The 14,860-nt window shown below is 39.1% G+C and overlaps 1 protein-coding gene across 3 annotated transcripts in view; it reads right to left on the bottom strand.

The window, feature by feature from the left end:
- waca (WW domain containing adaptor with coiled-coil a) overlaps positions 1-13,050 on the bottom strand; it is a 148,928-nt gene extending 135,878 nt beyond the window's left edge. Inside the window, exons 1-7 of one of the 3 annotated variants that reach the window (XM_038798211.1) lie at positions 12,836-13,050; positions 12,523-12,556; positions 11,373-11,562; positions 6,497-6,603; positions 2,584-2,699; positions 2,373-2,488; positions 1,000-1,308 (exon numbers count right to left, since the gene is read on the bottom strand). In XM_038798211.1, the coding sequence (XP_038654139.1) occupies positions 1,000-1,308; positions 2,373-2,488; positions 2,584-2,699; positions 6,497-6,603; positions 11,373-11,562; positions 12,523-12,556; positions 12,836-12,876 (913 nt within the window). In that variant the 5' untranslated portion in view covers positions 12,877-13,050. The remainder of the gene's footprint in view (positions 1-999; positions 1,309-2,372; positions 2,489-2,583; positions 2,700-6,496; positions 6,604-11,372; positions 11,563-12,522; positions 12,557-12,835) is intronic. The other 2 variants (XM_038798212.1, XM_038798213.1) reach the window with 2 other exon arrangements.
- Positions 13,051-14,860: the final 1,810 nt, after the last annotated feature.

The raw sequence follows: 14,860 nt of genomic DNA, 5'->3' as shown, positions 1-14,860 counted from the left end.
GTGACCAAGTGTTCACTTTCTACATTTTCCAACAGGAGCAAAGCACAAATACCTCAACCAGCCCGGAAGTCTTTCCATTATAATAGCAACTTTTCTTTTAAAACAAGCACAATACAGTTGAGAGGCAGGATGAAAGGTAGTTGAATTTTTCTGTTGACAAGGGAACCCAGTCCCAGTAAACACACAAAAGTGAAATAACTCAGGATCTCTACTGTCGCTCATCATCTTTTTTGCATATTGCTGAATAAATAGAAAAAACAGCATATGGATTCTGGCCCGGAGCATGAGCTTTCTGAAGTAGAGAGGCTTATTCAAACACAAGGTACTCCGCACATGCTTTAAGGTACACGAAGATCAGTGGCATGCAGTCTGAAGTTATAGCAGTGAGCTCAATTTCTGGATGGCTCATAATGCATTAAACCCATGTTCTAACCTTTCCACATAAACATACCTAAGTGACAATTTCACTTGGAATACAAATTTAATGGTAAAATTAATCAGTCTGTTTTTCAACAAAATTCCTTCCAGTATTATCTTAATACATCTTCCTACATTACAACAGTGACTACATTTCAAAAATACTTAATCGGCTGTAAAGCCCTCTGAGACCTGGTTTTCAGTTGCATTACCAAAAACCAAGCACTGTAACAATGTATGTAATCTTCTTTCACTTAGTGCATTATTAGCAAAGAAGCCTTCAATCATGCATGTACACCTACCATAAAAGCTTCGCATTCTTGGCATTTCACCCCAATTTTACAACCAGATGAACAGAAACTAAGTTAGTGTTTTAGAAATTTACTACTAATCCAAGTCTAGTAGTGGGTTATAATATTTCATGAGTCTAGATACTTAGAAGTCGATTACTTTTAGTACTGTTTCAGTTCAGCGTTTTCAAACTAGCACATGAGCACTTGTGTAATAATGAGCTTTAGTGTCACTAGTGAACTAAAAACGTGCATGAACTCAAACAAGTTAAATATACCCCAGCATACGCACCTTTCTTCTCTGTCTTCTGAATGGGGATGGAAGGTGTGGGTGTAGGCACTTTCGGTACAGTAGCTGCTCCATTAGCATCAAAGGATTTCTTTGGCTGATGCTCAGGCTGTAGACTAAAAGGACTAGAAGGAACAGTGCTTGGGTTTGTAGTTGGGAGAACCACTGGTTTGACGGGGTGCTGCACTGGGGCAGCTCCACCAGGAGTCTCTGTTCTGGGCAGTCTGTAGTCTCTGTCATTGTGTCTGTTTGTCTGGGACAAAATATTCTGGGAGAGCATACTACCGGCACCGCTGGAATGCTTGTCTTCCACTTTTCATGATTCACAAAGGAAATGTGGCAAAAAAAAATAAAGGGGGAAATGTTGAAATTAGAATGATTATTAGAGCACTATTGGCTAATTTATTAACAGTCCCCTTAATTGTTCATAATTAAAGTTTTAAAATGCAAGAGTTGTTAGAATCAAAACACCTACTCAGGATACATTAGACCTTGAATCTTATGGTTATTGTGACATCATCTGTTTAGTTTCATTTATATGCTCTACAGTTGCAATGGTTGCAGCCATTTCAGCTTCATAACAACAATGTCATTTAAATCGGGATGACATAAACAGCGATAATTAATCTGAGCACTTTTCCAAAACATGAACACTGACCAGTGCATGCATTGGAACATAAACCTTAGAAGTGTTCAACATATGTCTTGGTTTAGATAAGGGTGTGCCAATGCAAGAGAAACCCAATTCTGAACATAGCTCAATCTCCCATAATCAACTGGGCACCAGGAAATCACATCAATCTATTCCTGGACATTTATTTAAATCCCAAATTATTTAACATAATGTAAAAATTCAGACTGCTTTTAAACATGCAACAAATAAAGATGCAGGGTCATCAGTTCCCGAGGAGCTGCTCTGTGGCAAGTTGGCAACTCTTGCAGGTTACTTTCACCCCAAGACCACAAATGACTTGGTAAAGGGAAGAGGAACTTTAATGATAGCTTGTAGCCATAGGAAATAAAAGAATGAAGATTCCTATTTTTCTTTCAACAGTTCACTCAAGTTACATTTACATTTCTAAAAAGCCACAAGGAGGAAAACAACCTTATTTCAGCATCTGTACAACTCAAGCCCATTTAGAAACCTTAAGACTATGTCAGAATTTTTGCACCAGAATTACTAACCCAAGATCACCAAGTCAGTTTATTCTTATTGTACAAACAAAATATTTGTTCAGCATTGTTCACTAATTTGAATATAATAAACTGCATTCCAATTCTACGAATTTCAGTAAAGCCCACATGTTAAGTGAATCCTGTAAAGGAATCTGGCGACAAGAACTGTTTGTTACTTTATTAAACGTCCTGTTACTTACTTCCACTTGTAAACCCACTGCCGGCAGATGCTTGCAAGGTTTCCCTTCTGTAATCTCGATCTCTTGGGAAGCTGTTGACAACTCCAATTTTACTTGCTTCTTTCTGCCTCTGTTCTCTGGACAAATCAAAGAACCATTGATATTATTATTATTGTGACCCATTTAGAATACTTGGATATTTTACAGAATATTTCAAAAACTAAACATGCACCTTTCAATCCATTCTTTGGGTTTCTCCCACTGAGAAACTTCTGTCCTGCAGTTGTAGTAGTACTTTTTGCCTGAAGAGCTGATGTGCTCTGACCAGTCATCAGCTGGTTCAAAAGGCTATATTAAGACAAAAAGAGTTAAATCAAGAGACAAAAACACAAAAAAGTAGATCGTAGATGAACTTCAAACTAGATTTACTGCACAACTCAATGCATGGAAGCAACTCTTCTGCATACTACAGTCAGATAATAGTTTCTACCTCAATTTTAAGTTACAATAAACTTCTAGCACATTAAAATTACGGTTAAATAGGTTTGTCATTTCATTACCTAACTCATTTACTGCAGATTGCGTAATACTTCATACAATGATAAAAGAATAAAGATACACTGCACATCTGCCCAGACAACAAATTACAATTTAAACAAACTATATGTTTTCACAGCTTTGTGACTTATGGAGAAGCTTCTGGTAAGACAAGAGTGCTACTAAGCAGAAAGTAAACAGAGTAGCACCAAGTGCCACACATTGCAGTTATGCCAGCTTGGCTCAGTAGGTTAACACCAAACTCAGTTAAAATCTAACAGCACGGGTCTTGAGCACATAATCCATGTTGATACCTTGTACAGTATTTACAAAATGTTGCATGCTGAAGATTACTTCAACTATTATGGTAATCTGAAAAACTGCTAAGAATCGTGCCATGTCACTAAACAATTTAACTAACCATTCCAATCATGACTGTAGGATTTTCTTGTGCATAAATCGATTGCCTAATGTCTGCATTAACCATAGCAAGTCAAATTATGTAAACAATTCTAATATTCTTTAATTATTAAATGCATTTACATTTTTAATATACAGTAGCCATGCCGACACCAACATGGCACAGAAAAAGTAGCACATGAAGGAAACTGCCTGAAATTAACAAAAGGTGGAAGAGAGGTTGTGGAGGCAGCAGTTGGAGAGATGGTGATGCAATAGAGTAGAGGTAAAGTAAATAACTTGAATTATACTTGAGAATCAACAATTTTAAATTGAAACACAATATGCAACAACATATTTGCCCTCAAGGTTTGAAAATAAAAAAGTATTTTTTCCATCAACACATGAAGCAGACTACTACACCAGCCCAGCAAGAAATTTCTACATCTCATTTTCTTTTTAAAAAAGAAAACCCCCAGAAAGTGAGAAGTTTTAAACATGTAATTTTTTGATCTCCTTCCACCCCGTTTTGAACTATGGACAAACTAATCTACTCCAGAAATACTACCTTGTAACATGATACTCCTCTGTTGGTCTGGAAGCAGCTAGTAAACGTGACTGTCATATGCACAACCGCCTCGGTTCATACACAGCACTTCACTGACAATATATAAAATTTGTGTTTGAACGAAGAGCATGAAAGCACTTTCCATCATGTGCTGGTGCAAGGAAATTGACTTCTGTAAACGAGACTTGTAATAATTTGGATATATTGCAGTTTAAAATACATGAGCAGCCTACACTAAAAAGATTTAATTTGCTGTAACTTACTGCACAATACACAAATCATTCAATATCTAATACTCATTTCTATCAATCTAATTGTGAACTCTGCATTTGGAAAGAGGTGGCATTGTGGTAATATCACAGGGCGAATAATCTGGAGACCCAGGCTCATATGCCGAGGACATGGGTTCAAATCCCACCATGCAGCTAGAGGAATTTAAATTCTATTAATAAATTTGGAATTGAAAGCTCATTGCAGGAATGGTGACCACAAAACTTATCATTGATTGCTGTAAGAACCCATCTGGTTCACTAATGTCCTTTCAGAAAGGAAATCTGCTGCCCTTACCTGGTCTGGTTTTCATGTGACTCCAGACCCACGGCAATGTGATTGACTCTAAACCAGCTTGTAAAATGATTTAGTAAGCCATTCAGTTCATAGGCCACCATTCAAATACTGGTCCTGTCAGCAACGTCCACATTCCAAAAAATAAAAAATAATCTGGCATGTGGACATCCAAACTACAACATATAACGCAAACTTATGAATGAGAGCTGGAAAGGGGACTATAACTTTTGAAGATAACGAATGAAAACAGAGATATTAGTTTAGTCTACACTAAAGCTGACACATTTTGTCATCTTCAGAAAGTTGGGTTTGATTTTTTAAATAATGCATATAGAAAAAGTAGCAAATTTTCATTATTTAGAAGACAATCGTCCTTCCCTTACCCAAACAAGATTTAGTTTGCTTTATTCCTCCTGTGAAATTAGATCAGATAGATAATTTTCAAATTACAAATGGAGTGTTCATTTGTGGAGCACTCCATTTAAGTTAGATGTGCAGCAACAGCAACAACATGTATTCTTACACTGCGGTTCCTGGGACAACAATATACCAACTGTGTTTGCCAGGAAACATATTAGCTTTGTGGATTGATCCAAGAAAGGTTATTTTAAATTGCGCTCATAATCTAAAATGGCAAAACCTTGTCACTTTTCATTTGACAAAAAAGTAACCCCAATGTGTTACTGCTACACCACATTAATTGTAGAATTTCGAGTTCCTACAATTTTCTTATTAATGGGCTGTAGACCTTTCTGGCTAGGCCAGCATTTGTTGCCCATCCCTAATCATCCTAGAAAGTGTGGTGATGAGCCGCCTTCTTGAACCACTGCAGTCTATGTACACCCACAGTGCCGTTCACCCACAGTGCCGTTCGTGAGTGAGTTCCAAGATTTTGACCCATGGACAGTGAAGGAACAGTGATATATTTCCAGGTCGGGATGAGGAGTGGATTGAAGGGGAGCTTCCAGGTGGTGGTGTTCCCATTTGTCTGCTGCCCTTGTCCAAAATGGTAGCAATCATGGGTTTGCAAAATGCTGTCTAAGGCGCCTTGGTGAGTTTGTGCAGTACATCTCGGACATATCACATACTGCTACCACTGGCCGGTGAAGGATCGAGTGCGAATCCAGCAGACAGCTTTGACCTGGATGGTGTTGAGCTCGAGTGCTGCTGGAGCTGCATTCTTGGCAAGCGGAGAGTACTCCAGTACACTGCTAACTTGTGCCTTATAGATGATGGACAGGCTTTTGGGGAGTGAGGTGGTGATCCTCTGTCCTACTCATGTAGCTACAGTATTTATACAGCCGATCCAACGGTAACCCTCAGGATGTTGATAGTGGGGAATTCAGTGATGGCAATGCCATTGAATGTCAAAGGATGATGGTTAGATGATCTCTTGTTGGAGATTATCATTGTCTGGCACTTGTGCCATGAATGTTACTTATCACTTGTCGGCCCAAGTCTGGATATTGTCCAGATCTTGTGGCATTTGTTTACAAACAGCTTTTTTGTTCTTTAGAAAATGTAGCGATAAGTAAATAATTTAATTCTTGATTGATTTCTGTGCTTGACAAGTATCCAATTCATAAATCACAAGTCTAAGTGTATATCTGAAACTATTTATGCCTAGAGTTCATTTAGCTTCAAGAAATGGTCTCAAATGCTGTAGGACATCTGATAAGATTATACTGCACTGTACTAATATTTCTTTTAAACCAGAAGTTCTGTATTTTGGAGTGTTTAATGTTTTTACTTCGCTACATCCAATTGTAAATATGTTGATTTTAGCCAAAAATAATTTATTTTCCAGTTTTCACTTGAACAAATCTAGCTCATTTTTCCTGTCAAACAGTGGCATTCCAGTTGAAACTTACTGCATTCACAGTTAATTGCTCAAGACATAAGCTAGATCAGTCTGCAATGATATAAAATGGAGGATGAAAATTTCAAGTTGTTTGAGACTTTTGCCAGTTGTCAGGCTGTTTGAGTAAGTTTGAATAGATTGAAATGTAAAGCTCCTAATACCTTAAATGAAATATCTGACACTTTAGGAAGGAATTTCAAAAGAAATACTTACTGCATCTGAAGTTTTACTTGGATTGTTACTAGGATTAGAAGAATGTGAATTTGAGCTATGGTGGGTACTGTTATTATGTGAATTCTCCTGTGGAGAATAGCTGGTCCCTGAAACAAATACAGTACATTTATTACATATATGCACAAACATAGATTAACCTGAGCCAACTTTTTTTTTTAAAGTTACCAGTCTAATGACAAAGCTTAAATGTCTTCTTTCACACATTTTCTCATCTCCCATCATATCTAAAAATGCAATATTTCCTTTCTGGGGTACACTTTTCAAGGACAGTAAGCATCCTCTAGTAAAATTCCCAACTGCCAATGCTCCATAAAAGAGTCAAGTAGGCTATTCAAGATGATTTCTACACAGACACATTTCCAGCTGGGTTTATTAGATCGCCATTGAGAACAGAAACCCTACCCGACATTTATCTTTCCCTAAACCAACAGCTCTATGGCCAATTGGAGAGCCCCTATTATGTTCCCTACCCACAGGTTTAGAACAACTGAAGGATATTTCCTATCTCTATAACCCAGCCACTTAGTGTTTGCACCGAGGCAAAGAAAAATAAAGGTCATCTTTTTGTTGAGAACATCAAAATGAGTCATTTATTTCAACTTAAATTAACATGAAAAGAAATAAATTAGATTGACTAGAAAGCTGCAGAATAAAATACAATGAGAAAAAAATTGAGAATTTGGTGTCAGGTCTTTTAACTCCTGTATGGACACTTGAAGCACAAAATCAACACTGGGCTGTGGACAACTCTCCCAAGAGACATCAAGGGTTCACAAAGAGCTTTAACAATGCAAATTCTGTGTTCCCACAGACTAAATAAGTGACTGGAGCACAGAAGTTTTATTTTCAGGTACCTGTACTGTACCAAGGGCAACCAATGAGGCATGGGAAACATGCGCGACCGTGAAGAATACTGAAAAGCAGAGTGTGTTTTTTTTCAAACTTGGAATAGTCATGAGAAAGTAATATTCAGTCTAGATTTTCTACAAACGGTGCTGAAACAGACTAGCTGGGACAAGCTATGAACAAATTTGATGAGCTAGAACACTAATATACAGCCTTGGCTTGGTTGTCAACCTTGGTGCTGGAGCACAAATACATACATTTTAACGCAATGCCAACTGGCACCCAAGCAGTTCTGAGACCTAGGGGTGTCACAATGACAGTGGTTAGCACTGCTGCCTCATCACCAGCAACCTGGGTTTGATTCCAGCCTTGGGTGACTGTGGAGTTTGCACACTCTGCCCATGTGTGTGTAGGTTTCCTTCGGGGGCTCTAGTTTCCTCCCACAGTCCAAAGAGGGGCTGGTTTAGCTCACTGAGCTAAATCGCTGGCTTTTAAAGCAGACCAAGCAGGCCAGCAGCACGGTTCGATTCCCGTACCAGCCTCCCCGGACAGGCGCCGGAATGTGGCGACTAGGGGCTTTTCACAGTAACTTCATTGAAGCCTACTCGTGACAATAAGCGATTTTCATTTTCATTTCATTTCAAGATGTGCAGGTTAGGTGCATTGGTCACGATCAATGCACGGGTTATGGGGACAGGGCGGGGGAGTGACATAAGTGCAGAGCGCTTTCAGATGGTTGATGCAGACCCGATGGCCGAATGGCCTCCTTCTTCACTGTAAGGATTCTGTGCATTCTAAGATTTCAGAAGCAACTTCAAACATACGTCCCATCTGTCTGTTACATTGTTCCCATGTGCATTAAAAAACCTTATAAAACAAGGGTGAATTCCCAATGTCCTATAAAAAAAATGCTCTAAAGTAACATCACCCACTCGTATCTGTGAACAGTTGGCGATACAAAGATACGCACAGGGACCAGGTAGTATTGAGGGGCAGGTGGCTGCAGAAGGACAGTCTAGGAGAGTGGGCAAAGAAGTGGCAGATGGAATACAATGTGGAAAAGTGTGAGGTTGTGCACTTTAATGTTAGGAAAAACAGAGGCAGAGACTATTTTCTAAATGGGGAAATACTTGGGAAATCAGAAGCACAAAGGGACTTGGGAGTCCTTGTTCACGATTCTTTCACGGTTAACCTGCAGGTTCAGTCGGCAGTTAGGCAGGCAAATGCAATTTTAGCATTCATGTCAAGAGTGCAAGAATACAAAAGCAGGAATGCACTTCTGAGGTTGTAAAAGACTCTGGTCCGACCCCATTTGGAGTATTGTGAGCAGGTTTGGGCCCCGTATCTAAGGAAGGATGAAAAATGAAATGAAAATCGCTTATTGTCACAAGTAGGCTTCAAATGAAGTTACTATGAAAAGGATGTGTTGGTCTTGGTAAGGGTCCAGAGGAGGTTCACAAGAATGATCCTTGGAATGAAGAGCTTCTCATATAACGAGTGGTTGAGGACTCGGAGTCTGTACTCGGAATTTAGGATGATGAAGGGGGATCTTATTGAAACTTACTGAGAGGCCTAGATATCTCGCCAACACTAAACGCATTCAAATGGTCATTGGATAGGCATATGGACAATAAGGCAATAGTGTAGATGGGCTTTAGAGGGGTTTCACAGGTCGGCGCAACATCGAGGGCTGAAGGGCCTGTACTGCGCTATAATGTTCCAGAGTGAATGTGTTTCCACTGTTAGGAAAAATGAGAAGTCAAGGGCAAAGCCTCGGGCTAAATGGATGATGCTTTAATACTGAGATGAGGAAGAACTTCTTCAGCCAGTGGGTGGTGAATCTGTGGAACTCTTTGCCACAGAAGGCTGTGGAGGCCAAATCACTGAGTGTCTTTAAGACAAAGATTGATGGGCTCTTGATTAATAAGTGGATCAGGGGTTATGAGGAGAAGGCATGGAAATGAGAAAACTATCAGCCATGACTGAAAGGTGGAGCAGACTCAACGGGCCGAATGGATGACTTCTGTTCCTACAACATATGCAGAATAATTGCCACATTAGCCTACACCACAGTTACTGCACTTCACAATGTTATTCACGATTAATTATTGTGATGTCTCTATTCAATCCAAATATTACTAACTTGCTCAGAGTAGCAAGATTCTGAGAAGAATTAAGGAGGTTAGGGCATGTTTAGGAAATGGACAGTGTATGCATTAACAGTGGCCATTGAAAGCATGACAAATTCAGAGGGTAACAGATTTTCCTCCTGATGGAAGTCCAAGTGGATTTCTTCTGCAAACAAGTACCAGTTGGTTACAGAACCAATTGATCGATTGTTTGTCTGCCCAAAAGTGTTAATTTTAGTTTAATACAAAAACGATCATTAAAACGACTTGTATTTTATTCCATCAGTGGACATCATTTCTGTGGAGGCAAAGATACATGGGTAGCTAAGGCACCATTCCATATCTTCCACCAATTATTTGCCTTAATCTCAGTAATCTGGCAAAGAGTGTCAAAATCACTCCTTTTTCCATGAGTAGAAAAATAAATAAATAATCTTTATTGTCACAAGTACACATACATTAACACTGCAACGAAGTTACTGTGAAAAGCCTAGTCGCCACATTCCAGCACCTGTCAGGTACACGGAGAATTTGGAATTCCAATTCACCTAACAGCACGTCTTTCGGGACTTGTGGGAGGAAACCGGAGCACCCGGAGGAAACCTGCGCAGATATAGGGAGAGCGTACAGACTCCGCACAGACATTGCCCCAAGCCAGAAATCGAACCTGGGACCCTGCCGCTGTGAAGCAACAGTGCTAACCACATGCTACTGTGCAGCCTACTTAGAATGTTTTTTTTGACTGGTGGAGAGCTGATGGGTCGAAGGGCCTCTTCTGTGCTAGAGACCTCAATGACAATTAGACAGACAGAGACAGACAGACCGCATCCCTCCGAAGGGCAGATCAAGGTGATGAATTGGAAAGATGCCCGTTCCAACACAAAGCACTATGTATTTACTTTCTCTGATGGAAAATTCAGACTGAAAATACTAAATCAACACTGAAATAATTGCTAATTTAGTTCACCATCTAATAATGTTAATAGTTTCAATTATGCACAAACCAACATGAAAACTTGGAAATCTGATCCAGCTGTCAAATGCACAAGAACCAACTGCACTTAAATCAAAATCTCAACCAACATAACCCATGAGATTTGAGAGAATAGGCTTAAAAATTGGGGACTACCGTGAAATGCTTATAATGCTTGTTGCATTAAAATGAAACTTAAATGTTGCTTTGGTTCTAAAGGACTGTATGATAAGATACACCTTTGGTACAGCTGTACTAATGCTCTTAAAAGGTCTATTTGGTTTGTAACAATACTGTTAGTGGAAATGTTGATGCAGTGTGAATCTTGCTCCAAATGCACTTTGCCTCAACTTTCAAAAGTATAAAAACATGTTCATGCTCCACTTGCAACTCCTCCCATCCTTCCTAATTAACTCTATAATCATTACATCGTGTCCGCTACTCCCTCGTATGCTTATCACGCCGTCCTTAAGTACATCAACTGCTACAGGAGGTTGAGGCAAGAGGTTAAAACATTCTCGCCACTCTCTGGGTAAAAGTTTTGTATGCATTCCCTTATTTGTAACCTGGTTTGCTAATATAACCCTATTGGTCCGCATCACAATGTTCCGTGATTTTCTGCATTCAGAAAAAAAAGGCTTATATTTGTCACTGTACACAAACCTGTAGCAGTTAATTTTGGCTTCTGAACTTACTTCAGATGGCAAGTTTAGCAGCTGATCCAAAAATGTAATTTGCAATTTTCTTGGGATATTGTGTCAATGCTTCTGGAAGCATACACAAATACTTCAAAGAAGCAAACTTTCATAAATATTACACGATGGTATTTCTCACAACATAATTAGCAAAAATGTAATGAATTATAGAAAACTAAGACTTGCTGCATGCTGACTGCAGAGAAACATACCGTCTCGTTCTCTGGCTCGATGGGAGTGCACGGTTTTACTCTTATGTCCTGTACTATCACTATGTTTATTTTCAGGGCTGTTAGAACGTCGCAGCATTTTGCAAGGTGGTGATGGATCTCCTGATTCTCTGGTTTTGTCATGACGATGATCACTGCTACTGGTGTGACTCTTTGATGGGTATTTAAGAGTCTGAAATAGAATAACAAAATAGTTAATTACAATAAACCTGAACAAGTCTGTAGCTTAAATAGATTCCATGATGATCCTAGTTTGATTCTTCTTCACATAACTAAGTCCAACTATGTATAACTCAGTCACAATCAGTATAATAACTGATTGTCACAAGTAGACTTACATTAACACTGCAATGAAGTCACCATGAAAAGCCTCTAGTCGCCACACTGTTCAGGTACACTGAGGGAGAATTCAGAATGTCCAATTTACCCAACGTCTTGCGGGACTTGTGGGAGGAAACACACGCAAACACGGGGAGAATGTGCAGACTTTGCACAGTGACTCAAGTCAGGAATCGAACCTGGGACCCTGCCGCTGTGAAGCTACCGTGTTATACTAGATTTCTATAAAGTATTACTTCTCATTGGTCTGTCAGTTTAACATTGGTTGAAGTTAAGTCACACAATTGTCCAACAATGTTCTCCTTTAATATTGGCCTTCATGATTACAGTAGTTTAAAAACTAGATTTAAAAAACATTAACAAGACACCCTGTTCTATTCCATTAATTTTAATAAATTCACTGCAACAGCAATTGGGTCTAAAATGAGGCACACGTCATTTTGTCTTATGACAGCGATATTCAATCGTTTCGGCTTTAAAAACGTTAGGGCAAAAATGATTTGCACACGGAAACCTAGGCCCACCGATAGTTTAGAACGTATTTACATGCATATATATGCACCACATACTCAAAACTAAGGAGAAACTATAAAAGCCAACGAAATCTAAAATAGAGGAATTGAAATACGTCCGAACGTCATTAAATGGCATTTTCGGCTAAGATTATAAAACGAAGTTTGGTTTTATTCCCCCCTTCTCCTTCAAATCCAGCTGTAGAGTAGTGAGGCCTGCTTCAGACGCACAAGCCTTCGTTAAAGTAAATGGCATTCGTTTCACTCTATGCGAAATATACCTGATAGGGCTGGGATTCCCTCCTGTCGTGACACCTGCAAAGAAAAAAATCAGAAAATGAACACATCAGCAGTGGTGAGAAACATTTTTTTTAAACTTTGAAACAGAAACTCGGCAGAAAATGGTATATATATATTTTAAATCTTTCAGAGTAAAATGGTCACCCAGAAGGGGAGGGAGATTCGTTTTCTCAAGTTTCTACTTATTTTGTTTTACAACAAAAATGGCGGATTGTCAAAAAGAGGGGAAAAATTCTAAGGGGGGGGGGAAAGGAGATTTAAAGAATAACAAGAAAAAAAACCTGAACATTTTACCCATCATTGAGTCTCGGTTGTTTCCTTGCATACATTACCATCAATGCTGTTGTATGTGGAGTGGATCAAAAGGTAAATTAGATTTTTTCCGAAGGGGAGGGAAAATATTCACAAAAACCTGCCCTTCCTTTTTTTTTAACCAGTAAAGATACTACCAACTCTCGGGATCCATCTCACACACACAAGCCAACACTGAAGAGGACGAGGCCCATACTACATACGGGTAACGCGTCAGCAATCGGGAACAGCCGACCCTCCCGCCAATGATCGGCTCTTTCCGGAAACCCTTCGGCACTTTCCGGCCGGCCGACCCTCCAACGCCAACAATAAAAAGAAGGCAAACAGGCGGTCGACGACGACGGCCGGGGGAAAGAAAATAACGTTTAATTCATATCGCAACTTCCGGTCCGAATTGACTCAACGTTTGTGTGTTTTTTTTCCGTTAATTATGAATTGCATGCTGGGAGGCTGGTCACGTGATCGGGTCGCGCCCTGACGTCTTTGTCGAAAGACGGAGTGTCGTCGCTGGAGGAAGAAGACGGGCAGACTGCGGTTTTCTAAATCGCCACCAAACTAAATGGGTCGATGAAAAGGGAGAGAAAAAAAATACATACATATACACAAAAGAAGGGTAATTACAGAGACTGAGTGAGATTGGGACATTGCAATACTGTGTATGATAGGTGTGTGGACTGCACCAGGAACATTCCTGGCTGCTCAGGCCTGCGAAGTAGCCATGAACAGTAAATGGCTGTCAGTCACACAATCATGTGATTTGCATCGGCCTTTCTCGTCTGCTTTAACCTAGGTTTTCTTTCCCACTAATTTTTGTACTGTGATTAAAATACACCATCTGCATATCTCTTTGTTTACATTTTCATGGCAGGGCTGACGTGAGTCAATAAAATTACATTTAAAGTATTGCTTGCAAATGTTACATTGAAGAAAAGTAATGCTGACTCCTATTGAGCAATTTGTTAATTAATGTTCAATAAATTACCCTCAGTCGTTATCTTCCTGAAGGAGAGCAGAGGCTCTTTCTCTCATGTTGTTGAAAATCAGTCGAGAATGCATTAAGTTTAAGCATTGTTTTTTTTGTTTTTTTACAATAGTAACCTTTGATAACCTTAGTTCTGGCCTCTTTTTAATAGACTAACAGCAGCAACAGAAAGTTAAAAATAAGAAATCACTGGACTCATTGGAACCTGGTATCCAGAATAATCTGTCCGAAAAGCAAGCCCCAAGTATCCAACATCAACACTTTGCAATTTACCTACTGCTTAAACACATTTTTATTCTTTTGTTGGATGGAAGTGCCCATTGCTAAATACCCATGAATTACTTTAAACTAGAAAATAAAATCTTTAAGAAAGTCAGAAGAATGCATATCCAACATTAAAAAGACACAATAGTTAATATTGGTAGAAATTGAACAATGCTTTGCCTTCAAAATTGAAGTTTTTTTCAAGTAACAAAACTTAAATTCGTTATAATTTTAAAATGTGTTGAATATTTTGGAAAGGATGTTTTGTTCGAAGTGATCAGTCTTCAATCTCTGGTAGAATTGATTATGAGAGTGACATGTCATTATTAAACTTAGTTTAGCTTTGTCCTTGGAGTTACCTCCTCAACCAATGTTTGAGTACATGCTGTAATTTTATTCTCCAATATCTAAATCAATGTGAGTGTTTTTTCAGGACTACTTACCTGTGCTAAACTTTGAGGAATTGTGTATTTGAACCCCAAAGCATTTTTGTCCACACTTTCAGCATCTTTCCATTCATTATATTTTTTTTACACTCAATGTATTAACTCTGTCTTTGTAATTGCAAGTTCCTTCTTCAAGAACAAAGTAATTTACATCTTTCATGTGATTTAAGGTTCAAGGCACTTTACAGGTGATCAGAGGGTACCAGCTGGAAGTGGGAGTCAAGTTCATAGAATCATAGAATTTACAGTGCCATTCAAACCATTGAGTCTGCACCTGCTCTTGGAAAGAGCACCTTACTCAAGCCCACGCCTCCA

This window comes from Scyliorhinus canicula, chromosome 5 (assembly GCF_902713615.1).
Source record: "Scyliorhinus canicula chromosome 5, sScyCan1.1, whole genome shotgun sequence".
Taxonomy (NCBI): domain Eukaryota; kingdom Metazoa; phylum Chordata; class Chondrichthyes; order Carcharhiniformes; family Scyliorhinidae; genus Scyliorhinus; species Scyliorhinus canicula.
Note: the sequence above shows the minus strand (reverse complement) of the source record. Positions and strands in the feature narration are given on the sequence as shown.